The sequence below is a fragment of the Trichosurus vulpecula genome, chromosome 4, assembly GCF_011100635.1.
Source record: "Trichosurus vulpecula isolate mTriVul1 chromosome 4, mTriVul1.pri, whole genome shotgun sequence".
Taxonomy (NCBI): domain Eukaryota; kingdom Metazoa; phylum Chordata; class Mammalia; order Diprotodontia; family Phalangeridae; genus Trichosurus; species Trichosurus vulpecula.
The window spans coordinates 293,419,805-293,447,619 of record NC_050576.1 but is presented as its reverse complement, the minus strand read 5'-3'; the positions used below and the strand labels follow the sequence as shown (position 1 = coordinate 293,447,619).

At 39.3% G+C, this 27,815-nt stretch overlaps 2 protein-coding genes across 3 annotated transcripts; both read right to left on the bottom strand.

The window, feature by feature from the left end:
* Positions 1–1,090: 1,090 nt before the first annotated feature.
* LOC118847826 (gamma-crystallin D) lies at positions 1,091–3,014 on the bottom strand. The gene is made up of 3 exons (XM_036756465.1): positions 3,006–3,014; positions 2,664–2,906; positions 1,091–1,363 (listed from the first exon to the last, which is right to left on the bottom strand). Exons 1-3 carry the CDS (start codon positions 3,012–3,014, stop codon positions 1,091–1,093), a joined length of 525 nt encoding a protein of 174 aa, XP_036612360.1.
* Positions 3,015–19,138: 16,124 nt separating this feature from the next.
* LOC118847837 (gamma-crystallin D-like) lies at positions 19,139–20,806 on the bottom strand. Of its 2 annotated transcripts, none has more exons than XM_036756480.1 (3): positions 20,718–20,806; positions 20,367–20,609; positions 19,139–19,411 (listed from the first exon to the last, which is right to left on the bottom strand). In XM_036756480.1, the coding sequence occupies exons 1-3, from the start codon at positions 20,790–20,792 to the stop codon at positions 19,139–19,141; spliced, it is 591 nt and encodes a 196-aa protein (XP_036612375.1). In that variant the 5' UTR covers positions 20,793–20,806. The 2 variants fall into 2 exon arrangements, with proteins under 2 accessions (XP_036612375.1, XP_036612376.1); XM_036756481.1 differs by having other exon boundaries at positions 19,139–19,414; positions 20,718–20,726.
* Between the last annotated feature and the right edge of the window lie 7,009 nt (positions 20,807–27,815).

Genomic DNA, 27,815 nt, shown 5'->3' with positions numbered 1-27,815 from the left:
AGGATGTAAACAGTAGGTTGGGACTTGGATTGAGCCCATAAAAATAAAAAAAAAAGAGAGGGAGCTGGAAGAAGAAGGACAAGGGAGACTGAGATTTCATCTTTAGGGCATCTCCCAACAGCAGGAAAGATGAAGAAGCTATCAGGGAGTGGTCTCAACAGTAAGCAATGGCAAAAGCAGAGACTGAGATGTGGGTCCTCTCCCAGGGGAAAGAATCACAGGGAGAAGAACTGAAAACATTAGGGGGGGTTAGACTATGGGGATAGACTAAAGGGTATATAGACTATGGGGAGGGTCAGTACATAAAGACTATGTTTTATCATTGAAGCTTGTCCATGTGTTTGGAACTTTGATAAAAAATAGACTTATTGGGGGAGGGGAATGTGGAGGAATCCCTTCTCCCTCTCCCCTTTTCTTATTTTAGCTGGCTGCAACTGGTATCCACTTCTGGGATTATTGCCTTACTCTTCCAGGTACTTTTTTTCTGATCCAGTTTTACTTCTCATAAACATTTGTGGTCCACTCAGATGTGTATTTCTTTATGTCCACTCATTTGTGGTGGGACAGCTCTCACAGCTTTAACCACACAAAAGGAAATTAACTAGGAGGAGGCTTCCTAGCTCAAGGCTTGGGATAACAATCCCTGGCCCATTGTTAGAGAATTTCTTTAAATGGGACCATAGTTCATAAACCTTTTATCCTGCATTTTTGTTGTTTTTAAAAAGACGCTTCCCAAGAGTGGAATTGAAATGAGGTAAGATTAATGGAATCTATCTTATTGTTACAAATTCAGTGCTCTTTTGAAGTCAGGAACTCTTCCCTCAGACTTCTGACCAGAGGACCAAGTATGCCCATCAATGATATATCCTTGCTAAATATCCTTTCTCTACTACGGCTAAGTAAACCTCCTTTTTGTTAACTGTTCTGATCAAAGAGTGTCACATTTCATTCCAAAGCCTCAGATCATCCGGAGACAGGCCCTGCTTCTATCAGAAGAGTCAAATGAAAAACAGGAACCAGTTAATGCCAGGAACACACAGAAAATATTTTATTAATTTCCAGATTGAGAAACGATGAGTGTAAACATATTTTAGTACAAATCCATGACCCTTCTCAAAGAGCCCACCTTGGCACTCATAGCCCCCCAATCTTGGAATCTCCTGTATTCTCCGGGTCTCAGCAGATACTGTCTTCCTCTGTAGTTGGGCAGCTCATAAAGAATCCAGCAACCCTCTAACACATTGAGGGAGTTAATCTCGTGGAAATGGAGGCGGTCTTGGAGGGAAGAGCAGTCTTCACTGAGCTCTACCATCTGGCCCCGGTAGTCTTCCCTCTCATAGATTCTGATTCTGTGGGATCCAGTCTGCCGGTGCCATCAACAGAAAAGGCAGCAAAATGAACAGTGAGAATTTTAATAGTCATGGACTGGGTTAGTTAATTTCACCCTTTCAAAAAGGCCATTCGACATACTTCACTGTACAGAGTAGAATTTGTAAAATGCTTGTTTTATTGATGGTGAGTTGGAGGAGCATAAAAATAGTAACGGGTCTCCACATCATACAATTTGTCATTAGAAGAACCAAAAGGGGTACTCAACTGTCTAAAAGGGTCAGAAAGCTTCGCAGGATGACATGATTCCTTGATGACTATGTGGTCTTCAATCTGTTAGTCATACAGTAGAAAGGACTATCGCCTTTTTAAAATGTTAGTTTATTAATATTTTTGATCCCTGGCTCAGTTTGGAAGAAGATGAGTTTTTTTCTCCCAAGTAAAGGTAAGTTTAACCTGTTAAGTCCATCTACAAAATAAATGATTCAACATTGATCTGAAATTTAAATCTTAGCAAAGTTTTAGAATATTTACATTTGCCAAAAGGGGAGGATTCTATGATATCCTAGCAGCATATAGTTAAGTCAGTGTGATTCTAATTCAGTATTTTTTCACCTATCATCAGGACATCTCAGACCCAAAACACAGCTCACCTTGAGTTCAAATATAAATTTTCAAGAACACCAAGGTATAAATACAATGTATCTTATTGTACACATCGCCTAAGAGAAAGAGGGTGGGCCAGTTTGAGGAAAAACCATCCATATTGGATTTCTCCCTTCTAATTTTCTGTTATTCTTGTGATGGACTGCCTTGTTTAGCACTTTTTTTTTTTGTTTCATGTGGCTTGGGCATGCCTCTTGGGTACCTTGCAAATTCCTTGAGAGTAAGGATCATGTCATACATTTTCTATCTGCCGCAGCACCTATTGTGTATGAGGCACGTACTATGTGTTTAATCAATACTTGTTAATATATTAGCTGTTCATCATTTATCTGTATTTATTGGCAAATCTTTATTAAATTTGAATAAAATATACTTTCTTTTTCAAGTTTGTCTGAACTCTGCCAACTATTCTGAATATATGCTTGTCAAACCCCCATACACTTTCACATAGTTTGAAAATTTCAATTTGAAGTCCACTGGCTTTTTCTTAGTATAATAGCATCATAGATTTAGAATTAAAGGGCCCTTTGAGGCCACTGAATCTCATTTTACAAATGAAAACACTAAGGACTGTGGAGGTTAAATGAACTGCCCAAGATTAAAAAGCCAATACATGGCAGTTCTGTGATTTGGACCCTGTGAGTCCAAATCCACAAAATTAAACTCACATGAGGGATGATGCGGCAGGATCTGATGGAGTCGTTGAAGCCCATCCACTCCTGGTAGTCGGGATACTCGCCCCTTCGCAGGTAGTACTGGCACCCTGCATAATTGGGCTGCTCATAGATCATCCAGTTGCCACTGTCAACCCGTACAGAGTTGCAGCGACTGAAGTAAGATTGAAGGTTGGAGTGGTCACTGCTACACTCATAGTAACGGCCCTGGAAGCCACGGTCTTCAAAGAAGGTGATCTGAAATGGAAGAGAAAGGATCACGGGTCTGATTCCCCACAAACTCCATGTCGGCCCAATCCCCGAAGACACCTTGTGGAAGCTTCACGCTTTGCTCACCTTTCCCATGTCTGTGTGATGGCTGATGCTGAGTCCTGTGCTATGGGCAACAGCAGCGACAGCCCCTATATATATAGCAGGTTTGCTGCTGCGTCGGCAAGAACAACACAAAAGAGGCCCAGCGTGGCTAGTAAGGGGATTTTTCACGTTCTCTTTTTTCTGTTTGCTCTCATTCTTTCTCGTACATTCGAGTTGTTGTCCTTGGTCAATACAGGGATTCCTATTGAGGCCTTTTGAAGAACTATAATTTGGGACATTGTCTACCTCATAATAGAGACAGAGCTTCAGCTATTTCATAGAGTCTCTGCCTTTGTAACATGGCCTCAAGTGTCAATCACGTTACATAGGATAGGGACAATGAAAAATGTGCAATTGGGAGAAGAGTATAAGAGTCATAGAACATGGAAAATATGGCCTAGCCAGGGAAAATTTTCCAATTACCTCCATGCATTAATATTTAATAGTGAATTCCAATAAGAGAAAATGTAATTTTCACATAGTGAGAGATTTAGGTTAGCCATTAGAAAGGGTTTCCTGTTGCAAAGTTGTATAAGACATTGGAATATACTACCAAGGAAGTCTGTGGAATGTCTTCTTTTAAAAAGGCTAAAGAGTAGAACAAACACCTACCTCTCTGCTTGATGTTGGATCACTTTAGGACAATCTTATTGACAATCAGATGGAAGGACAAAACAACCTTCCAAGTTCTCTTGTCTTTCAATGGCCCTTGGATTAAAAGTGAAGATGGTTTTAAATCAAGGTAGAAATAACATGTTTGCCCATTTCCCCAGAGTGAGCAATAATCTATGCAGGCCAAGTCGATAGCAATGTTGATTTTATTCATTTAACTTTGTTATATTTGCTTTCACGCTGGTCACCCTTCATACCTAGAATACACTCCCTGCTCATCTCAACCTGAGAGAATCCCTCCTCCTTCAAAACTCAACTCAAGCATCCATCTTCTACCTGAAACTCTTCCTTATCTCCCCAATTACTAGTGCTTTCTCTCTTAAACTACATTGTATTTATCTGCATTTATTCTCTTTATATTTATTCTGCATGTGTGTATATATATATATATATATATATATATATATATATATATATATATATACACTCACCTCCCTGGTTGAAATGTAAGCTCCTCAAGAGCAGGGATCATTTCATTCTTTGTATTCATATCTTCAATGCTTACCATTGTGCCTGGCACGTAGTAGGTGCTTAATCAATACTTATTGATTGATTGATTGTGGTTTAATTATCATTTCTTATGCCCAGAATGGACTACCTGATCACCTCAGTCCCACAGAATACACATGCTTTTTAGTATTGCTGTAGATGGCAATATTGTAGTAGTGTCTATGGTTCTTTTGGTTCTGCTTTCTTCACCCTGCATCACTTCATACAAGTCCTCCTACGTAACAATAAACAGCTAGGATTTACATAATGTTTTACTGTTTGCCAAGTGCCTTACAAGTATTATCCAATTTTATCCTCACCCTGAGAAGTAGGTGCTAATATAATCCTTATTTCACAGGTGAGGAGACTGAGCTGAATTAGGTTAAGTGATCTGTCCAGGGCCATACAATCTGAAACCAGATTTGAACTCAAGTCCTCCTGACTCTAGGTCCAGTGCTTTATCCACTGGGTCCCCTAGCTGCCTGTGTTTCTTTGAATTTCTTACATTCTTTTTACATAGAGCAAAAAATTCTGTTACATTCAGATACTATAGTTTGTCGGCCATTCTTCAATCATTAGGCCCCCATTTTTATTTCTAGTTTCTTTGCCACTATGAAATAGTGCTATAATGAATTTTTCGTTATAAAAAGTAGAGATCTTTAATTCTATCTTACCTGAGAGGCATATGGCATGAACACGGGATATAAACAGTTTGGGATGTGTTTAAAACTGAGACATGGAGTTTCTAAGTTGATCAAGTTATAAAAAACAAAACACTTTTACGTAGTAAGCCCAATAAGAAACATATTCTGGTTGATTATATATTTACCATAACTCTTTTGCCAGGTTAGATCCCATATAGCCCTCAAGGACTTTAAATGAACATGAAATTAAGTTGGAGTTGGCTGAAACCAACAAGGGAAAGAAGCAATAATTAAGAACTGGGTGTCCAATTATATCATCCGTTCATTAGGCTGGAAGGAAGAATAGGGGCCAGAGAAGCAGCCTGGGAGTCAGCAGATCTGTGTCCTAGCACTGTCTCTATTATCAACTAGCTGTGTGATAAGGTAAAATAGTCTGTGCTCCTAAGTCCTCTCCTCATGCACAAAATGAAGAACTTGGATCAAAACTCTAAGATCCATTTTAGCTCTAAAACATTATCCTTCTCATCTTGAGAGGTCATTTAATACATTGGAGATGGGGGGAGGGAGAAAGGGAGCAAGCACTTATTAAAGGCCTACCACATGCTAAACACGTTTCAAATATCACTTCATTCGATCTTCATATCAACTCTCATAGGTGAGTCTATTATTCCCATTTTACAGCCAAAAAAACTGAGGCAGAGAGAGGTTAAGTGAGTTGCCCAGCATCACGTAGCTGTTAAAGAATGAATTTGAACTCAGGACTTCTTGACTCCAGGCCCTGCACTTCTCTGTCATTTAGCAGTTTTCAAAGTGTGGGTCATTTGGGCGTCCATAGAAGTCTTTCGGTTTGTTTGTATCTAGTCTCTTATCATATTAATATATAAGATTTAATTCAATGGATGTTCATTAAACACCCCCTGTTGCAATGTTTATTTCTTTTGTTTCAGTCTCTGTGACAAATAGCAATGACAAAAAAATGTCCCAGTGTATAATGTCCTTAGATATTCTGTAGACAGGAGATCACCGTTTGTGTATTCTAAGTATGTATACAGTATAAACGTTGATTTGTAGTGGCTGAGTCAGTAGTCAGCAGACTCCTTGGAATAAAACTGAATAATGGATGAAAGGAAGAGTTAAGCCCAGGTGTGTGTGGGGGAAGGGGAACAATGAATAAGAGAGAGGGAGAGAGAGGGAGAGGGAGAGACAGGGAGAGAGAGAGAAGGAGGGGGTGGGGGAGAGAGAGAGAGGTTGTCTCTAAAGTTTAAGTAAAGATATTAGTAGCTAGAGGGGTTGGGAAAGACCCCTCAAAGGTAGGATTTTAAGTGAGTTTTGAATGAAACAAAGGAGCAATGCTATTCAAAAGTAAGGAACAAGTGGGGTCAAGCTACTGCTCACCCCTGTTGTCTGTCCCACCCCCCTTTCACTAGATGATGCCATGCTGTGAGTACCAAGCTTTTCCATACTCAGAGAGAAGGCTCCTCTCTCCTTAGCCTCTTCCTTTTGTAGATGGCAATGCTTGTCCCAATATCATTAATTTAGAGTTAGGTGTGGAATCTATCTAATCAGATTTCTTATGGCTCCAGCCCCAATCCTGCTTAGAAAGACTCTACCCCTTCACCTCATTTTCTTTGGGCTGGATGTATCACTGATTTACTGACTCCAAATCTGCCTTTTCTTCTCTCCTTGGCTGAAGGTTCCGAGAGCAAATCTGAGTTAAAAGAGGGTTTCACTCACATGTCTACAGTGACTGAAGTTTGGCTTCCCAACAGCATAGAGGAAACTCAGAGCCCTCTACAAGTCACTTCCAGGCTAGTGTGAGCAAGTAGGGCAGTCACTCATTTAGTTAGTCAATAAGCATTCCTTGATCTCTTGGGATTTACTGGCTAAGATTTCTTTCTTAAAGACCAGGCCTGAAACCCAATTCTCTCTAATTCTCATTGATTGGCCAACATTAGGTCACTGTCCAAGCACCACTTAATAGTTGTTTTGGGGACCCTGATGGTTTGGAGTGAATGTAAATAGCAATTGTTTCTCTTTTGGCCAGAAACGACCTTGGGGGTCTCCCCATGCCAGTTTTATTTGATTTTTTTAAGGGGGCTATCCCTTGGCTCACTTCTTAAACAGCCCTAATCACTGAATGGGCATTGCCTCAGTCAAAGTGAGAACTCCGATAGACTTTAGCTTAAAAAGGCCAAGGTCTTCCAATGCATCCTGGGCCATCTCCAGCTGTCCTGATCTGTATCTGACCACTAGACCTAGATGGCTCTGGAAGACAAAATGAGGCTGGTGACTTTGCACAGTCCTCCCTCACTGTAATCCAATTCACTTGCAAGTCATGGGAGCATCTTCCTTGTGTCATGGTCATCTTTGAGAACGGAAGGATGAACCTTCACAAACATTCATCTCCATACTCCTACCACAGAAAACTTGTACTTTGTCCCTGGGATCCTGGGCTCTGATAAGAGAGCTCTTGCCCTGGAACCAGGCTTCCACTCCACTTCCCAGTCATCTCTATCCTGGTTTCTCCATATTCAATCAGTCGGTCAATAAATATTTATTAAGTGCCTACTCTGAGCCAGGCACTGTAATGGGATACAAAGAAAGGAAAAAAAAGTCCCTGCCATTGAGAAGCTGTCAATCTAACAGGGGAGACAACATGCAAATAACTACGTACAAACTGCCTATATATAGGATAAACAGGAAATAATTGACAGAGGGAAGGGACTAGAATTAAGAGGTTTTGGGAAAGGCTTCCTGGAGAAGAAGTAATTTTAGCTGGGACTTGAAGAAAGAGAGGGAAGCAAAGAAACAGAGAGAAACATTCAAGGCATTGAGGTCAGAGAGCAAAAAGGGTTCTGTTGAATCGATGCTTAGAAGGTAAATGGCAAGGGTTTTGGTCTGAAAGATTCAGCCCAGAAAGATCATCTCATATCCTCTGGTGACAGGCAGTGGTAGCAAAGGAGGCAACTTGAGATTGGGCCATACAGACGAACTAATTTGCCTTTATCTGTTTTCATTGCTAGTAAAATCAGGACTCTGGAGGAGGAAATGGCAAACCACTCCAGTATCTCCGTCAAGAAAACCCCAATGGAGTCATGAAGAGTCAGACACAACTGAAAATTGATTGAACAACAACAAAATCAGTACTTGCCTTCCCATTTGTTCTAGTGAGTTTTGTTTCAGTTTCAAGTGGGAGCAGGTAGAGTGAGTTAGGGGTTTTGTTTTCTTGAAGAGGAGTGAACAAGCTTCATAACCATTGATCATCTTTTTTCTCTGTCTTTAGATAAGAATATTAACTGGTCTAGACAGATAGGAATCTGTCTGGTTTTTAAAGGTCTTCCAAAAGCAGTTGTCCCAACCCATCCTGCTATACTTTTCCTACGTATAAAAGTTCACAATTTAAGGAAATGTGTCCTTATTTATAATCCAAATTCTTCTTGTTGCAACTTAAGCACATTTCTTGCTGTTTAGGCTTCAGGGAAAATGGATAATTGCCGACTGTCATGTTTGGTCTACATTCTTTACATGTTCAAATAATGTTGCTAAGTCAAACCAGAAACTTTCGTTCTGTGCGTGAAATAGTAAGTTCCTTACATATCTTTAAATATTTTTATGATTCCTGTTTTTTTTTTCTTCTCATCCTACTTTGGAAACAGGGAGGATAAAAATCCCAAATTTTACGACTATGACAACCTACTGAAGATCTGACTGGTTTCGGCATTTGGCCTTTGGGTTGCTAATTTCTTCAAGTAGGAGAAAGATCTAAAAATAAAAGATAAGTTTGGTGTTGAATCTCTCGTCCCTTCCTGAAAATCTTAACTTTGTTCAGACAAAGATTCAGGGTGGTTATATGAAAAAGAACCTGGGAATGACTAAAATGTTGTCATGGTCAGTCATTCAACCAACATTTATTAAGTGCCTGCTATGTGCCAGGCGCTGTGCTAAGCTCTGAGAACACAAAGAAAGTCATAAACTGGTCCCTGACCTCAATGAATTAATAGCTTCGCAGTGAAGATAAGTGCTACCTGGACCGTAAACCATACCTTGGAGGTTTTAACCCTGCCATCTCTATAACTTCTGTCCTGGAGCCTTGCTGCCTTGATTGGTGACCTGCCCATCTGGCCCACTATTTCAAACAAGCCCCAGTCACACTTCACTTTACTTTCTACTCTTGGGCCATCTCACCAGCCTCAATAGCAGTCTTGATGCCATGTGTGTACCTTCGGCTAGACAGCAGGATGGCTCAGTATATAGATCATTGGGCTGGGAGTCAGGAAGACCTGAGTTCAAATTTTACCTTAGACATTTATTAGCTGTGTGACCTCGGGCAAGTCACTTGACCTCAGGTTCCTCATCTGTAACAGGGTTGTTGTAAAGCACTGAGCACAGTGCCTGGCACATAGTAGGTGCTCTATAAATATTTATTCCCTTCCCCAATTTCCCCCTTTTCCAGTCCTGGAACCATGATTCAATCAACTCTGTCCTTGTTCCTGGAAGTGACATGTCAAACTACTGCCCTGTGGCTGCCCAATTCACCATCCTTGTGAGGAAATGTCCCTGCCTGGCCACCAGTCTCCCATGTGGGTACTGTCTGCCATTAGAATATAAGCTTTTTGAGGGCATACACTTAATTTCTTTTGTATTTGTATCTCCAGGGTTTAGCACAGAACAGGGATATAGGAAGTATTTAAAAGATAATCTTTCATTCATTCATTTCTTTATGATTTTTAAAAATCCTTCAGATGTGTAAGGCTATAAATTCCATAGGATCTTGATACTCCATAAACCTTTCTACATGGGACAAAAGGGAAGAATGAATAAATGCAGCAGGAAATATTTTCAGGGTCAGGCAGATAAAGTAATTCTTCAACCCAAATATTGAATTTCTTAAAAAAGATTTGATTTTTTCTTCCTGAGTGGAGATGATGATATGATATTGGAATTTGAATAATGTGTGGTGGTAAATTTTAAATTAAATAAGCTGAAATAGATCTTGGCAGGACAATTTTCACATAAGTATTTGAGTTAAACAAGACTGTTGGGTTCTCAGTCTCCAAGACTGTGATTGACTATTTAGGCAGGCAGTGATTAAATTTCTAAGCTACCAATTCAGCTTTCACCTCAACCTGCTCCCTCCTTGAGTGAAAACATTCAGAATTGTAAAGAGAGATTCAGAATTGTAGGTTTCTCCATTTATCCAGAGAGTTTCATTGAGGAACACAGATATACCTTCACTAATGTTCATGATTGGTTCTATGGAAATAAAAGTTCAGGTGACAGGATACGGTGCAATGTGGTCAAAGGAAGTCACACCCCTGTTTAAAATAGGTCCATTCTCCTTCTGTAATCTTGATTGGGTCCTCGCTGGGTACTCTGCAAAAAAAAAAAAATTCCTTTTCCTTGATTGACTTTTTATCTTATTCCCCCCATGCTATTTTAAGCCTTCTCTTCTCTTCTCAAATACCCAAAGCTTCCTCCGCTCCCTCTGCTCTCAGCAGATGTCCTCACCTCCTACATTACTGGGAAGATAGACTGCTCTGTTATCAGTCCCTTCTTTATTTTATCCTACAAAACTCACCAACTTCACCTATCCTCTTCTACTTTTCCTCCTGCCTCTGAAGAGGAGTTGGCCTTTTCTTGTCTCTAAGGTCAATCTGTTCCCTTAATCTCATCCTCTCCTGACTCCTCCAGGAACTTGCTCCATCAACTATCCTTCTGTATACCATCTTCTATCTTTCCTTATCTATTGGCTTTCCCCTTACTGCCTACAAACATACTTAGGTCTTCCCAAACCTAAAAACAAAAACCAAGCATCACTTGGCCCTAATATCCCTTTGAGCTATTGTTCTGTGTCTTTCCCTTTCTTTGCCAAACTTCTGAAAGGAATTTACCCTCACTGCTACCAGGTTTGTTTGTTGTTGACCACTCTCTCTCCTTCCATCTTCTTGAAATTCATATCACTTCCCCATCACATGCTAAATCTGATGGATCTTTCTCAGTCTTTATCCATATTGTCCTTCCTGAAAATTTTAATGTTACTGGTCAGCACCCATTCTTTCCTCCCTGGGCTTCTGCAACATTCCTCTCTTTGGGTTCTTGGTCTATTTGCGGGACCACACCTACTCTTTCTTCTATGGAGATGGAGATTCTCCAATTCCTGCATCCTTAGTGGGTGTTTCTCAAGACTCTTTCTAGCACCCTATTCTCTTCTCTCTATGACATCTCTCTCTTTTCTCTCTCATTACTCTCCCAGAGAGTGACCAGAGGCTCAACTACCACCTCTAAGCAGATGACTACCAAATCTATCTGTATAGTCCTGACATGTTCCTTTAAACTCAAACACACACCATCTGCTTTCTGGACATCCTCTCTCTTTCAGTGATCTCTAATTCATCATTTTCATTCTACAGTAGAATGGCTAATTGAATCCCTGTGTCCTTCCGCCATACTTATCCATGTCCATTGATGTGTAGGATTCCTAACACCATTGACTAGCAAGGGTGAGGAACCTACGACCTCGAAATCACATGTGGCCCTCTAGGTCCTCAAATGAGGCCTTTTGACTAAATCCAAACTTCACAGAACAAATCCCCTTAATAAAAGAATTTGTTCTGTAAAGTTTGGATTTAGTCAAAAGGCCCCACCCAAAAACCTAGAAGGTCACATGAGACCTTGAGGCCTCAGGTTCCCCACCCCTGGAGGACTTTGACCCATCAGTGGTATCGTCCAGGAGAGTCAATGAAATGAGCATTTGGAGTCTAAGTTTTCAAATGTTTTCCTAGTAGGGATGTTTTTAAAAAATATATGGTTTTTATGTCTGTGAGAGAAATAGGAAACGTGCTTGAGAGGCATAACTTATATTTAGAATTTCCATTCCTTACAAGTCTTAGGCATGAAGCTTTTGGTCCTGGTTAAAAAGAGCCAGACAACCACAACCATGGACCATCACTCCACAGGGCTAGAGAGAGTCTGACAGAAGATGGAGGTAAAGGGGGAGGGGGAAAGGGAGAAAGAAAAGAAGCAGCAGAATAGGAATAAGGTCAGGGGAAGGGGAAAGGTGATGGGCTGATGATCTTGGAAAAGTGAGAACAAGTTCTCATATCTCTTAATCCCAGATCAGGAGAAGAAGACAGTTTGTTGATATTAACCCATTGTTTGCATGCTGTAGTGGACAGAGAGACGGATGTGGAGTTGGGGAGACTGTGGGTTTGCATCCTGCCTCAGACATTTACTAGTTGTGTGACCCCAGATGCCTTAGGCCTCAATTTCCTCATCAATAAATTGAAGGGACTGGACTCAATGATTTGTAAGGTCTCTACCAGAGCTAAATCCTGGTGATCTGCCCTAGCAAGGACAAAATAGGTTTCTTTTCCCTAACAATGGAATAATTTTTAAATGGGGGAGGGGAGAAGTATGGTGGCTAGAAGTAGCATATCTATATCTGAAGATTATTTAGGGAAATATCTTTAAAATTTTTTTTCTTCTCAGAAATGAGAAATGAAGAAAAACATGGGACAGAGGAAGTCTGCAAAGTAAATATAACAATATGATTCTTACAAACTTCCTATTAGAAAAAAAACAAAGAATTTTAATTTCTTTTTTTTCTTTTAATAGTATTTTGTTTTTTCCAATTACATGTAAAGATAGTTTCGACATTGATTTTTGTAAGCTTTTGGGTTCCAATTTTTTCTCCCTCCCTCACTTCCCTCCTCCCCAAGACAGCAAACATTTTGATATAGGTTATACATGTACAATCATGTTATACATATTTCCACATTAGTCATGTTGTGAAAGAAGAACCAGAACAAAAGAGAAAAACCATGAGAAAAATAAAACAAAAAACAAAGTGAAAATAATATGCTTCATTCTGTGTATTTCTTCACTCTCCATAGTTCTTTCTCTGGATGTGGTTAACATTTTCCATCATAAATCTTTTGGAATTGTTTTGGATCATTGTATTGCTGAGAAGAGCTAAGTCTATCACCATTGATCATTGCACAATGTGGCTGTTACTGTGTACAATGTTCTTGTGGTTCTGCTCACTTCACTCAGTATCAGTTCATGTATGTCTTTTCAGGTTTTTCTGAAGTTTGCCTGATGATCATTTCTTATGTAACAGTAGTATTCCCTTACATTCATATACCACAATTTGTTCAGTCATTTCCCAATTGATGGACATCCCCTCAATTTTCAATTCTTTGCCACTATAAAAGGAGCTGCTATAAATATTTTTGTACATAGGTCCTTTTCCATTTTTTATGATCTCTTTGGGATACAGATCTGGTAGTGGTATAGCTGGATCAAAGAGTATGCACAGTTTTATAGCACTTTGGGCATAGTTCCAAATTGCTTTTCAGAATGGTTGGATCAGTTCACAACTCCACTAACAATGCATTGGTGTCCCAGTTTTCCCACATCTTCTCCAACATTTATCATTTTCATTTTTTGTCCTATTAGCCAATCTGATAGGTGTAAGGTGGTACCTCAGAGTTGTTTTAATTTGCATTTCTCTAATCAATAGTGATTTATAGCATTTTCTCATATGACTGTAGATAACTTTAATTTCTTCATCTGAAAATTGCCTGTTTGTATCCATTGAGCATTTATCAATTGGGGAATGACTTCTATTAAGAATTTTAATTTCAAAGTACTCAATAAATGTAAATAGTTAAAATATTTTCAATCATATGACCTAGACCTAGAAAGTAGCTAAGAGATATTTAGTCCAACTCCCTCATTTTTTAAATTTATAAAAATAAGTTTTATTGATGCCTTTTGTCTTATCATAGCTATTTATGGATTTCCCATCATCCCCCAAATTGAACTTTCCTTAAAGATTAAATAAAAATAATTAAGAAAAGCCAATTGATAAAGTGATCACTGGCATTGTCTGTGACATACTGCTCTTGTAATCCCCCACCTGTCTGCCTAAAGAAGGGATGGTCCTTGAAGAAGATACCTAAGTGTTCTAAAAAGATCTTTTGTGCATTTATCCAGCTTGTCTTTCTAAGTGATTGTGATAAACTGATCTTTCAACAATCTCAGCTGACCCTTGGTGAAAAATCTTTACCTTTAGCCCCCAAATTTCTCTCCTAATAAAGCCTTGCCCTCAGATTCCACCAATTTTGACCCCACAATACTTTACACATGGCATGCATTCTTTTTAAATAAGACATTCATATTAGTTTTTTTTTCTTTTTAGAATATAAGCTCATTGACAAACAGAGGTTGCTTCATTCTTTGTACCTGTATCCCCGGGTCTGGCGCAGTACCTGACCATGTAGTAGATGCTTAATAAATGCAAATTGATTGATGTATTCTTCTTTGGCTTTCCAGAATCTTACTTGTGAACAAGAAAAATCTGACCTAAAAATGTCACCTTTCCAAACAAAGTACTGAAGAATAGTGAAAGATTCCTTCCATATGTCTTCAGTTTTAGGCCTTGCCCTTCATTCTTCCATGTTAAGGCATCTCTATGTTTGTGATATGTCACTATATCATGGAAGGGACTAGCTTTTTCATTAACTTTTCTCATTTTATTGACTATTTGTTTTAAAACATCAAGTGAGAGAGTGTAGTGTAGTAGATAGAGATCTGAACTTGGAACCAGAAAGATTGAGTTTCAAAAACTGCCTCTGGCATGTTCACAATTCAGTTCAACAAGCATTTATTAAGGGCCTACTGTATACCAGGTAGGTGCACAAGGCAAAAAGGAAAGCAAGCCCAGCCCTTGAGGAGCTTATAATCAATTTTGAAGCTTCCATTCATTTACTAACTGCCCATGCATGGGGGAATAATTTAACTTCTCTAAGCTTCTGGTAACTCTTTCTGGATCTTTCTGGTTGTTAGAGCTCAGTTGTCACTTTCCCTATTAATCATGTCTATATTTATCTGCTTGCTGATTGTCTCCTGTAAGGTCCTTAATTACAGGGACTCTGTTTCATTTTTTAATTCAATCTTCCATGCTTAGCCCAGTGCCTTACACACCACAAATGCTTGTTGAATTGGGTTAGGTCACTGTGCATCTACTAAATTAGAGATGAGTTGCAATCTGCAATGTTAGAGGGAGGCTCCATTCCTGGAAAATGCCAACTCTTTTATATAGTTTATATTATACTGTGCTTCAAATGAGAGGTGCCATAGTGGAGAGGATAGAGGGACAGTCTCAAAGCCAGGACAAGCTGGTCTCAAGTCCTGTTTCTGAACCCTGGAGAAATTATTCAAACTCTCAGTTTTCATGAAGATTATCTAAGACTAGAAATTGCAGATAAGTGGTGCCACAGTGCGTAGAGTGCTAGGCCTGGAGTCAGGAAAACTCATCTTCCTGAATTCAAATCTGGCCTCAAACACTTACTAGCTGTGTGACCCTGGATAAGCCACTTAACCCTGTTTGCCTCAATTTCCTTATCTGTAAAATGAGCTGGAGGAGGAAATGGCAAACCACTGCAGGATCTTTGCCAAGAAAACCCCAAATGGGATTGTGGAGAGTTAGACATGACTGAAATGACTCAGCAATAACAACATAAGTTATAGAACATTTGCGGGGGGCAGAGCCAAGATGGCTGCTGGAAAGCAGGGACTTACCTAAGCTCTCCCCCAAATCCCTCCAAATATCTGTAAAAAATGTCTCTGAACAAATTCTAGAGCTGCAGGACCCACGAAATAGCAGAGGGAAACAGGTCTCCAGCCCAGGAGAGCCTGGATGGTCGCTGGGAAGGGTCTATTGCATGGTGCTGAGAGCAGAAGGCAGCCCAGTGTGGACCATGCGGGGACAGACCAGACCATGAGTCAGCCAGCCAGAATAGGCCTTGGGGCCATGAAACAGTGAGCTGTGGCAGTTACCAGACTTCTCAACCCACAAACGCCAAAGAGCAGGTTAGGGGGAAACTGCGGGATGGAGTTCAGAGCAGTCTGGCTGCCAGCTCTGGGGGTGGAGGAAGTGGTGCAGCAGTGGCCGTAGCAGCAACAGGAAGCTCCTGAGGTTGCTCCCAGAGCTCCAGTGTCAGCTGCTTCCCAAGTCCCTGGCTCACACATTGGGAGGAATCTAGCAGTGGATCAGAGCAGGAGTACAAGGAGTGCTTTGTGGGCACAAAGGCACATTCTCTTGCTGTGCCCTGCTCAGATCTGTATTGCGTTCCTGGTGGTTCTTGGGGGAGGAGGAATGCTGCTGTGACAGAGCCTGGGGTGATGGTGGAGTAGAAGTAGCTCTGAAAACAGCTGTGCTTGGACCCTAAAGCTTGGGACAAAGTACTCTCCACTCTACAAGCAGTCATATCCTGACAAAAAACTCGAGGGTCAAGTAGTTGGCTGGGAACATGAACAGGCAGTGAAAATGAACTCAGACTCAAACTAAGACTCAAACTCAAACTCTAGATTCCTTTTTTGGTGACAAAGAAAAACAAAATATACAGCCAGAAGAAGTCAACAAAGTCAAAGAGCCTACATCAAAAGCTTCCAAGAAAAGTATGAATTGGGCTCAGGCCATGGAAGAGCTCAAAAAGGATTTGGAAAAACAAGTAAGAGAAGTAGAGGAAAAATTGGGAAGAGAAATGAGGGTGATGCAAGAAAACCATGAAAAACAAGTCAATGACTTGCTAAAGGAGACCCAAAAAAATATACTGAAGAAAATAACACCTTAAAGAATAGACTAACCCAAATGTCAAAAGAGCTCCAAAAAGCCAATGAGGAGAAGAATGCCTTGAAAGAATGCCAAATGGAAAAGGAGGTCCAAAAGACCACTGAAGTAAATACCACTTTCAAAATTAGACTGGAGCAAGTGGAAGCTAGTGACTTTATGAGAAATCAAGATATTATAAAACAAAACCAAAGGAATGAAAAAATGAAAGACAATGTGAAATATCTCATTGGAAAAACCACTGACCTGGAGAATAGATCCAGGAGAGATAACTTAAAAATTACCAGACTACCTGAAAGCCATGATCAAAAAAAGAGCCTAGACATTATCTTTCAAGAAATTATCAAAGATAACTGCCCTGATATTCGAGAACCAGAGGGTAAAATAGAAATTGAAAGAATCCACCAATCGCCTCTTGAAAAAGATCCCAAAAAGAAAACTCCCAGGAAGATTGTTGCCAAATTCCAAAGTTTCCAGGTCAAGGAGGAAAAACTGCAAGCAGCCAGAAAGAAGCAATTTGAATATCATGGAAACACAATCAGAATAACACAAGATCTAGCAGCTTCTACATTAAGGAATCAAAGGGCTTGGAATATGATATTCTGGAGGTCAGTGGAGCTAGGATTGAAACCAAGAATCACCTACTCAGCAAAACTGAGTATAATGCTCTAAGGCAAAATACGGATTTTCAATAAAATAGAGGACTTTCAAGCTTTCTTAATGAAAAGACCAGAGATGAATAGAAAATTTGACTTTCAAATACAAGAATCAAGAGAATCATGAAAAGGTAAACAAGAAAGAGAATTCACAAGGGACTTACTAAAGTTTACTGTTGTGTTTACATTTCTACATGGAAAGATGATGTGTGTAATTCATGAGACCTTTCTCAGTGTTAGGAGAGTTGAAGGGAATATAGACAGAGGGCACAGGATGAGTTGAATATGAAGGGATGATATCTAAAAAAAAATGAAATAAATTTAAGGGGTGAGAGAGGAATATATTGAGAGAGGGAGAAAGGGAGAGATAGAATGGGGTAATTTATCTCACATAAAAGTGACAAGGAAAAGCAGTTCTGTTGGAAGGGAAGAGGGGGCAGATGAGGCAGAATGAGTGAATCTTACTCTCATGGGATTCAACTTGAGGAAGGAAAAACATACACACTTGATTGGATATCTTACTGCACAGGAAAGTAAGGGGAAGGAGATAAAAGAGGGGGGGGAATGATAGAAGGGAGGGCAGATGGCGGGGGGAGGTAATCAAAAGCAAACACCTTTGAAAAGGGACAGGGTCAAGAGAGAAAATTGAATAAAGGGGGACAGGATAGGATGGAAGGAAATAGAGTTAGCCTTTCACAACATGAGCATTGTGGAAGTGTTTTACCTAATGATACATGTGTGATCTATGTTGAATTGCTTGCCTTCCTAGGGAGGGTGGGTGGGAAGGGAAGAGGGGAGAGAATTTGGAACTCAAAGTTTTAAAAGCAGATGTTTAAAAAAAAGTTGCTTTTTGCATGCAGCTGGGAAACAAGTTATACAGGGAATGGGGCATAGAAATCTATCCTGGCTTACAAAAATGTAAGGGGAAAGGGGATGGTGGGGGAGTGGGGTGAAAGAGGGGAAGGCTGACTGGGGAATGAGGCAATGAGAATATATGTCATCTTGGAATGGGGGGGAGGGTAGAAATGGGGAGAAAATTTGTAACTCAAAATCTTGTGGAAATCAATGTTGAAAACTAAAATATTAAATCAAATAAAACCTTAAAAAACAACATAAGTTATAGAGAAGATGTTGACTTGCGTTGGTAAAGGTTTCCTTATTGGGTATTCCTCACACAAATGAAATCATAGGTTCAATCCCTATTCTCAATACTTACAAGTAGAACACTGGACTTGGAATCAGAAAGACTTTAGGTCAAATGCCGCCTTGGACACATACTATCTGTGTGACTCTGGGCAAATCACTTAGCCTCTATTTGACTCAGTTTTCTCATCTGTAAAATGGGGATAAAAATAGCACCAACCTCGTAGGGCTGTTGTGAGGATATAATTTTTGTAAAGACAATATTTGTAAAGCATTTTGTAAATCCTAAAGTACTGGATATTGTTATAATGAATGTTATTATTTTTAGTAAAATAATCAAGAATTTAAAATTGTCACTATGTTGCACTTCCTCTCTTGCTCTGCATCCTATAATCTAAATTAGAAGCATTTTTATTCAAATGTGACCACCTCATCTCCAAAATTCTTCTAATATCAAAACTAAATTTCCTAGCATGTGTTTCAAGATAAGCCATCTGCTAACTATCAGCATCATCTAATTCATTAGTATTCATACTCTTTGTTTCAGCAGGACAAACCTACTTTCTATCTCATACTCAAGGTTCATCGATTTTAGCCTCCTGCTTTTGCCCTAAGGTCCAGGGATGCCTTTTTCCTTTCCCATCCCTTTCTCTTTCTAAACTTTGCCCAAGATTTACCTTCTTCTTAATACTTTCCTTGAATTCTCCAGAAGGCAAGTTATCCCCATTCACCCCATAGTCTTTCAGTAATAAAGCATTTGCAGCTGTATTTCTTCGTATATAATGTAAAATAAACACTGGAGACATTAAGTGCCAATAATACAAACTAAATACTTTATTAGGTTCCAAAATGAGAAGATGGTAGCATAAGCAGATTTTAGTATAAATCCATAACCCGCCTTAAAGAGCCTGCCTTGGCATTCATGGCTCCCCAGTCCAGGTATCTCCTGTACTCTCCAGGTCTCAGCAAGTACTGCCTTCCTCTGTAGTTGGGCATCTCATACAGGACCCAGCAGCCTTCTAGCACATTGAAGGAGTGGATTTCATTCAGTCGGAAACGGTCATGGATACAAGGACAGTCATCAGTGAGCTCTGACATTAGACCTTTATATTCTTCTCTCTCATACAGTCTCATCCTATGGGAAGCAGTCTGCTTGGGCAACAAGCAGATGGGAAAAAAAACCAACAAACTGAGTCATTTTTAGAATTCAGCTCATTGATGGTTTAGCATGTAAATATATTTTCAATGGATGAACAGATGAAAGTTAAATAGAAATTCTGAAATTACTTTGTGTATTTCTGATATTCATTTGATCCATAGAGGCTAAATCATTAAATATATCTTCTTATGACTTTCTTCTATTTATTGTTTGGGATAAAGAAGCTTGATGGGGGTCATGCTATAACACAGAAGTAGATAAGAATACATCCTTCCTGAAACTGCTGTTGACATCACTTTTAACTCCAGCCAGATGGCACAGTAGATAAAGCACTAGGCCTGGAGTAAGGAAGACCTAAATTCAAGTCTGACCTCAGACATTTACTAGTTGTGAGATGCTGGGGAAGTCACTTAAACCCTTCTTTGCCTCAGTTTCCTCATCTGTAAATTGGAGATAATAACAGCATCTATCTCTTGGGGTTGTTTTGAGGATCAAATGAGATAATATTTGCACCTGGCACATAGTAGCCACCATATAAATGCTTATTACCTTCCCCTTTCCCCTACTTCCAAATGAGCAGTAGAGGAATTTGTCTACTTTTTACTCTCTGAATTTCTGTATCATAGGGCCACAGTTAGGTTATATATTACTGGATTTTTTTTTGCTTTTCATTTCTGAACAGTTTCTAAAAACAGACTTTTGAAATCATTTCTGGACCACAAAATAATGCTAGCAGATATAACAAAAGCATCTGATTATTTTCTATAGTCATAAATTCCTCCCTAGAGTGAATTTCTCAGCATCTTATTGGGCATTTCTGCTGTATTTATCTGTGTTCGGGCCACAATTTGAAACTCACTAGACCTTTGTCTTCTTTTCTGCTTTTTTGAAAAAACTTTCTAGGCCTCCCCCCTTCAATTTTTAGCAAATGGAGGCAGAACTCACTTGAGGTATCAGACAACAGGACCGAATGGTATCATTAAAGCCCATCCATTGCTGGTAGTCAGGATATTCTCCCCTTCTCAGGTAATACTGATGTCCTGAGTAATTAGGATGCTCGTAAATCATCCAGCAGCCACTGTCCACCCTGATGGAGTTGCAGCGGTTGAAGTAGGCCTGTAGGTTGGGGTAGTCGCTACTACATTCGTAGCAGCGGCCCTGGAAGCCTCTATCCTCGTAGAACGTGATCTGCAGAGGGAAAAGAATTCAGGGCTTTGTTTCCTCTCATCTGCCCCTTCAACTGTGGCATCTTTCCATTTGGGACCCTTCCCCCGCCCCAAGCAATGCTTCACTCACCTTTCCCATGTCTGGTTGGCGATGGATGCAGTGTCCTAGTGAGAGCGGCAACGGCCGCTGGTATATATAGAGCATTTCTGCTGCTGCATTGGCAAGAACAACAAAAAAGGGGCCCAGTTTGGTGCGTAAGGGGATTTTGTGGTTTGCTTTTTTATTCTGCCTTTAGTGAAGAGTGTGCTATGCTCTGCTTTCTCTCTGGTGCATTCTAGTACTGTTCTATACTTGCTATTGGGGGAGGAATATAACCATTGGGACAAAGACAGTTCATTGTTAACTCACTTTGTTTGGCTCCTTCTTTGTTCTGAAGCACGCAGTTCTGCCCCATATGATAGGAAATTCTCATTTCTTGCTTTTCCTCTATGCTTGGAGACAATATGTGCAATGTCTCTTCTGGAAGTTTTCTCAGGAAAGTGGACGTGTTGGACTTGGAATCACAAAGACCTGAGTTAAAATCCTGGCTCCTAGATGCATAACATTTAACATATTTCTGACTCATTTTCCCTACCTGTAAAATGAGGCTGGTAAGAGCACCTATTTTCCAGGATTGTTGCGAGGATTGAATGAGATAACATTTGTAAAGTGTTTTGTTCTATATAAATGCTAGTTTTTATTATTATTATTATATGAGATCACACAAGGAAAACAAACTTTGTGTTAAAGTTATGTGAAAATATCATAGTTTCCCAGAGAGGCTGCCTGTACTTCAGAGGATGGCAGCTGCCAACTGATCACAGCTGGCCCTATCCTCAGAGTTTTTCTGGAAACCTACTGCCAGTTACAGTGCCAAGAGTGTTGGGCTTGGAATCAGAGAACTTCTCTTCAAATCCCAGGTCTGCCACTGATTACTATGTCTGTGATCCTGGGCAGATCACCTTGGCCTTTAGGTGTCACAGCAGCGAGCACTGGATCTTGAGTCAGGAAGATTTGGAGTTCAAATTGGTCATGTTAATAACCAATTAGTTAATTACTAGTTAATTAGCCAAATTAATTAATTAGCCACTTAGCTAATAGCCAAATAGTTAATCACGCAGTTAATAGCTGTGTGATTCACTGGCAATTCACTTAACCTCTCTGCCTCAGTTTCCTTATCTGTTAAAGGAAGATAATAATAAAATCAAAGTTGGTTAATAACAAACTGTCTTTGTCCCAATGGCTGTGTCCTTCCCCTAATAGCAAATCTAAAAAATTTTATTTATTATTATTATCATTACCTAACTTCTTTGAACCTCAGTTTCTTCATCTGTAAAATGACCTCCTAAGCTCTAAATCTGTGAGTCTATGAGTTCAGTACTGGAGCTTAATCCAGGCTTTGATTTCTGCTTCGAAGTCCTTTAAAAGGATGGGGTCCTAAATGCCTAAAACAAAATTAGCTATAGTGGCAGGGGGGTGGGGGAGAGTAGAAATAGTATGAAACCACTGGAGACCCAGCCCACTTGTCCCATCCTATTTTCTTCTCTTTCACAAAGGCCAAGGTTTGCTCTCGCTACTCTTTTGGTATCGTTACAACCACACTTTCTCCTCGTTCCTTTCTGCCAAGATCTCCAGAAAGGGATAACAATAATGACAGCTAGCATTTATTTATCAGTTTAAGTTTTACAGATTATTTTATATCAATTATCTGATATGAGCCTACAATCTCACTGAGGTACTGCTATTAGCCTTGTGTTACAGATGAGAATACTAAAACCAAGAGGTTAAATGACTTGTTTAGGATCACACAGCTAAGTGGAATTTGAACCCAGGTCTTCCTGATCCCAGGTCTTGTGCTCCCTCTATTTCTCTACCTAGCTGCCAGAGGTTTCTTGCTTCTCCCTTATCCTGTTGGATCTGAAATAAGTACACAACCCCTTTGTGGTATTATGACCTATTCTGATGAAGAGTATGCGTGTGCAATGTCCTATTCTGTATTGTGAGACCTAACTTCATTTTTGATCATTATGACACCCAAAATCCACCAACCAACCAATCAACACACATTTACTGAGCACTTATTATGTGCCAGGCACTGTGCTGGAAATAAAAAGATAAAAACAAAACAGTCTCTGACTTCAAGAAGCTTATATTCTAACTGGGGTGGTACCACATACATCCAAGTAAATACATAATCTATAAAATGAATAAAAGGTGATTATGATAGGAAGGGAGGTCAAGTGAGGGGAGAGTATATACCAGGCAAGGGAATAACCAATGCAAAGACATGGAGAGAGGAGATGCTGCACTATGTATATGGAACAGTGAGTAAGCCAATATGACTAGATTGAAGACTATAAGGAGTAAAGTGATGCATTAAAAAAAAAAAAACAAAAAAAATGGAGAGGTAATATAGGATCAGGTGGTGAATAGTTTTAAACACCACATAGAGGAGATTATATTTGCTCCTTCAAGCAACAGACACCCTTGGAGTTTATTGAGCAGTGAGTGAGTGAGGGGACATGAACGGACCTGTGCTTTAGGAAAATTGCTTTGACAGCTGTGTGGAAGATGGATTGGCGTGGGGAGAGATTTGAGGCAAGGAGAGTATTTAGGAGGTCATTAGTCCAGACCAGAGGGAATTATATTCTAAACTAGAGTGGTGACCATGTGAGTGGAGAGGAGGGGATGTATAAGAATAATGCTGGGGAGAGATTTGGTAATTGAGTAGATATATGGGGTGACTGAGAGGGTGGAGTTGATGTTGACACCAAAATTTTAACCCTTGGTGTTTGGGAGAATGGTGGTATTCTCAAGAGTAATAGGAAAATTCAGAAAAATGGATGGAATTTGGGGGAAAGTTGAGTTCTATTTTGGGATGACTATAGGATATCCAGTAGGCAGGCCATTGGTGATGTGGGACTGGAGCTCAGGAGAGAGTCTAGGGCTGGAAATATGAATCTGGTCATCATCACTATCGACATCTCCTCTCTGAGGAATGGTCGACTAAACCACAGCTTAGCTGTGGAACCCAAGGTGAGGGAGATGTCTGCTGTGAGTTCCCTGCAATCCAGAAGAGTAACTGAGTCAGAAGCAGGTATTGTAGAGCTAAGCTGACACATAATAGACTGGAAACCCAGGCAACAACAAGAAAGGACTTTGGGAAGCTTGTAAAAATTCCTTGGATTCTACTTCTTAATTGCATTCTTCTCTCCCAGCTTGGATGCTTGGCATTCTGCTCTGCCTCAGCCCTGTGCACTGTCTCTGTCTGCACTCCAGAGAAACCATGGCTCCTGACTGGCCCAACCTTTGCCCTTGCTTGGCTCCTAATTCAGATCTTACCCTTCCATCTCCAAGAAGGGATCCTCCTCTGGTTCTCCTGCCCCACCCCTAACCCTCAAGGACAAATCAGGTTGACCCCCGTGATAAAACAGCAGTGAGCATGGGAGGGAGGCATCTAGCTCAAATGCTAGGTCTCCACAGCTAGAGCAGTGGCAGGTGAGAGGCAGACTTTGAAGAACTCAATTTTATTTTATTTTTTACATCCAGGATGAGACCTTTCAGGTAGGAGAAGAGAGGGAGTTAAAAAAAAAAAGTTAGACATCCTTCTATCCAGTTAAAAAAAATGATGGAAATATAAAACCCCTGTATCACATAAGCATAGCCAAGCAAAACAAATTCCCTCATTAATAATGTTTAAAAAGAAAAAGGTGTTTCTTATTCTGAATGTTGTTTTTCTGTCATTATATGTGCATCATTCTTTTTTTTTATCAGTCCATAGGAATCATGGTTGATTTTTTTTAGTTGATTGGAGTTCTTGAATCTTTCAGAATTGGTCGTTTTTACAACATTAATGTTAAAGTATAACTCACTAAAAAAAAGTGAGACATAATTCATTGTAATAGATATGAGGGACCCAAATTCAAAAGCTTTGTAAATTGTAAACTTCATCTTTATCTGTGCACATATTCCCCCTGTTATGTTTCCTTGTGGTACTCCATAGTAAATCTTTTTGTAAGTACCTGGGAGAGTTGTGTGTTGCTTTGAGAAGCAACAGGAAAGGAAGTTGGGAAGGCAAGGAACGTTTTCCCCTGAATATGAACTGGGTATTATGAAACTCAGGAAAAGGAGAAATGTGAGCATTATAGAACCAAAAGGGGGGCCACTGAGATAGGTTCTGGGGCTTCCTGATGCAAAAGAAAAACAGCTCTGAGCTGCAAGTCTTGGTAAGGGGAAAGACCATGGTGTCACTTTCCTACCAAGGCACTGACTTTCTTCAAAGCACCACCTTTTTAAAGTTTTGTTTTGTTTCTAGTTTAAATACAATCTAAGAGTCTTTAGAGCTTAGGATATTTTGTCTTGGCAGATTTTTTTTGCTCTTGTTTATTGATGTCCTTCTGGGCTATAAATGGACATTTGAAAAAATAAATTGAATGTAATTCATAAATCCTCTAAATGTATGAATTTTAACACTCTCAGGGGAAAGTGATGCTCTTTCTCTTAAACACTGAGATGGTATCTTTAGGAAAAATTTTTAAAAGACTCACTGTGATCCATTGGAAAATAATTTGAATTGATGCTTTGTTTTTTTTTCTTTATTTTATTAATCAATTTTTAGTTTTCAACATTCACTTCCACAAGATTTTGAGTTCCAAATTTTCTCCCCATCTCTCCCCTCCCACCTTGGCAGATTTTCTTAAAGCTAAAACCCCACACTTAAAAAGTTCTTTCCTTGAAAAGAGGGGTGTGTGCATATTTGTTAAATATACTTTACTTGCAGGTGAGGAAAATTAGCACTTAAACATAGTCAAATGTTTTTTCAGTAGTGAATCAAAGAGAAGAGATAAAAATTAACAACTTATGTTTTACATACAAAAATATAATGAACGTTTATATAAATAAAATTTGATATTTTATTTATATTAATATATATCAATTTTACATAAATGTATATTTTTCAAATAGATTTTTGATTCATCTCATAATGGAAAACATCTAAAACTTTAATATGCAAAATGATTGGTTTGTATGAAGAAAATCAGAATTGTGTTTCTTCTTTTAGTGAAGTAATTAAATGGTAAATGAATATATGTGCATATATTTGTATACATTTACATTTGTGTCTACATAATACATACATACACACAGTCTTTTTATCTCTTTAGTTCTTGCTTTAATTCTTCTAGAAATTCTTTCTTTGAGACTTTGCTTATAGATATTTTCAAGTCATTTTCTTCTGTGTTTGTGTTTTGAGCTTTCTTGTCACCATAGTAACTCTTTATGGTTGGGTTCTTTCCTTGTTTGCTCATTCTTCAAGTATACTTCTTGACTTTATATTTTGTTAGTTTGGGGATCTGCTCACTTCTGGGGAAGATATTTGGCTTGAACTTTGGTCACTTTCGCAGTCTGAGGGCCTGCAAATTTTCAGTGTTCCCAAAGTGGTATAATCCTGGAGAGATCTATTCATAAACTTCCTTGTCTGAGCTCTTCAAATTACTGATCCAGGTTTGGGCTTGTTGGCTTGTGTGTAGTTGAATTTCAGTAGAATGCTACTGGACTCAGTCACTGGTAGCTTCCTGGAAGGTTTTATAGGTTCGGAACAACTAAACTGCTGGCTCCCTTTTAGTCTTGGTCTTGCCTGTTTTTTCCATTATATGTGTATGTGCTGGGCTAAACATTAGAACTGAGTCACTGCTCTGTTCTTGGGGTCAGAGTCACATAACTAAATTTCTGAAATTTTTGTACTCAGCTAGCCACCACCCCTACCTCCATCCCCCCCCAAAAAAAAAACTTTACAAAAAAGTTACATCTACTCCTCTCTGCTCTGAATTGGTGACTCAGAACTGGGTAATGAGGGACAGAGTTTCCAGATGGCACCCAAGCATTTCTACTCCCAGCATTAGTTCAGGAGACCTCTGAGATCTCTTTCTGCTCTAGAGCTTTTTAAAATTTTCTTCTGTCCCAGGGCACTGGAATGCTCCTCCTCCAACTGCTGCTGAGCTATCCTTTGACTCTGCTCCTTCTAGTCAGCCTCTATCCTAGCATCTGCAGACCTCTCTGATTCGTCACAAGCTGCACTAGACTGGAAAATTACTCACTATGACTTTTTCTTGGATTTCCTAATCAGAATTTGGTCTGGTGCATTTTCTTGGTCATCATGTTTATGGGAGAGACATATTGGGAGAGACAGACAAAATACTCCACCATCTTGATTTTCTCTCACTGCACCCCCACCCAAGATAGAGGTTTTAATGGAAGGGAAGTGCTACTGGACTTGACATGAGGGGATGAAATTAAGAGCACAAGAAGAGACATTGATTTTGGCAAGAAAGAAAACCACTTCATCAGAAATTTGAGCAATGAAGAAAATGGGGAATGATGTTGAGGAATTTTGAAATGTGGAGTAAGAGAGAAGAGAGAGTTTTTGATGGATGACCTCCAATTCTTTTTCAGTAAAGTAGTAACTAAGGTCCTTGAACAAGAAGGAAAAAAAGATGTTGTAATGTAGAAGTTTGAGGAAAGAGAAGGATTGGAATAGCTGCTATGGAGAGTGGGATAAAGAGTCAATCAAGGAAGAAAGAATAAACAGATTATTATGTAACAGTGCTCAATTGAAATTAGATAAAATAAATTTGTAGTGAGCCAGTTAGCACAATTGTATGACTTTATTTTGTTCTGAACTTAAGAAATAAAACATGCATTTCCATAAGAGTAGAATAGAAAAAATGTGATTGTGCGTGAAACTGCAAATCTATTATGTACAACTTGCTATAATAAAGTTACCATGTAACTTTTTTTCTCTTTTTTCCTTTTTTCTCTTTTTTCCTTTTTTTCTTCCCTCCTCCTCCCCCACCCTAGAGATGGCTACCATTAGACACAATTGTATGTATGAACATATACATATATGTGTGTATATATATATATATAGCCATCTAAACATACTTCTATTTATCAGTTCTTTCTCTGGATACAGAGAGCATCCTCCTTTATAAGTAGGACTACAACTCCTTTGTAATTCATTTGGGTATTTATAATAGTCAAAATGACTTAGTCACTCAAAGTTGTTCTTAAAACAATTTTGTTGTTACTGTATACAACATTCACTTGGTTCTGTTCATTTCACTCTTCATGATTTCATGTGAGTCTATCTATGTGTTTTTCTAATATCATCAAGCACAGTAGTATTTC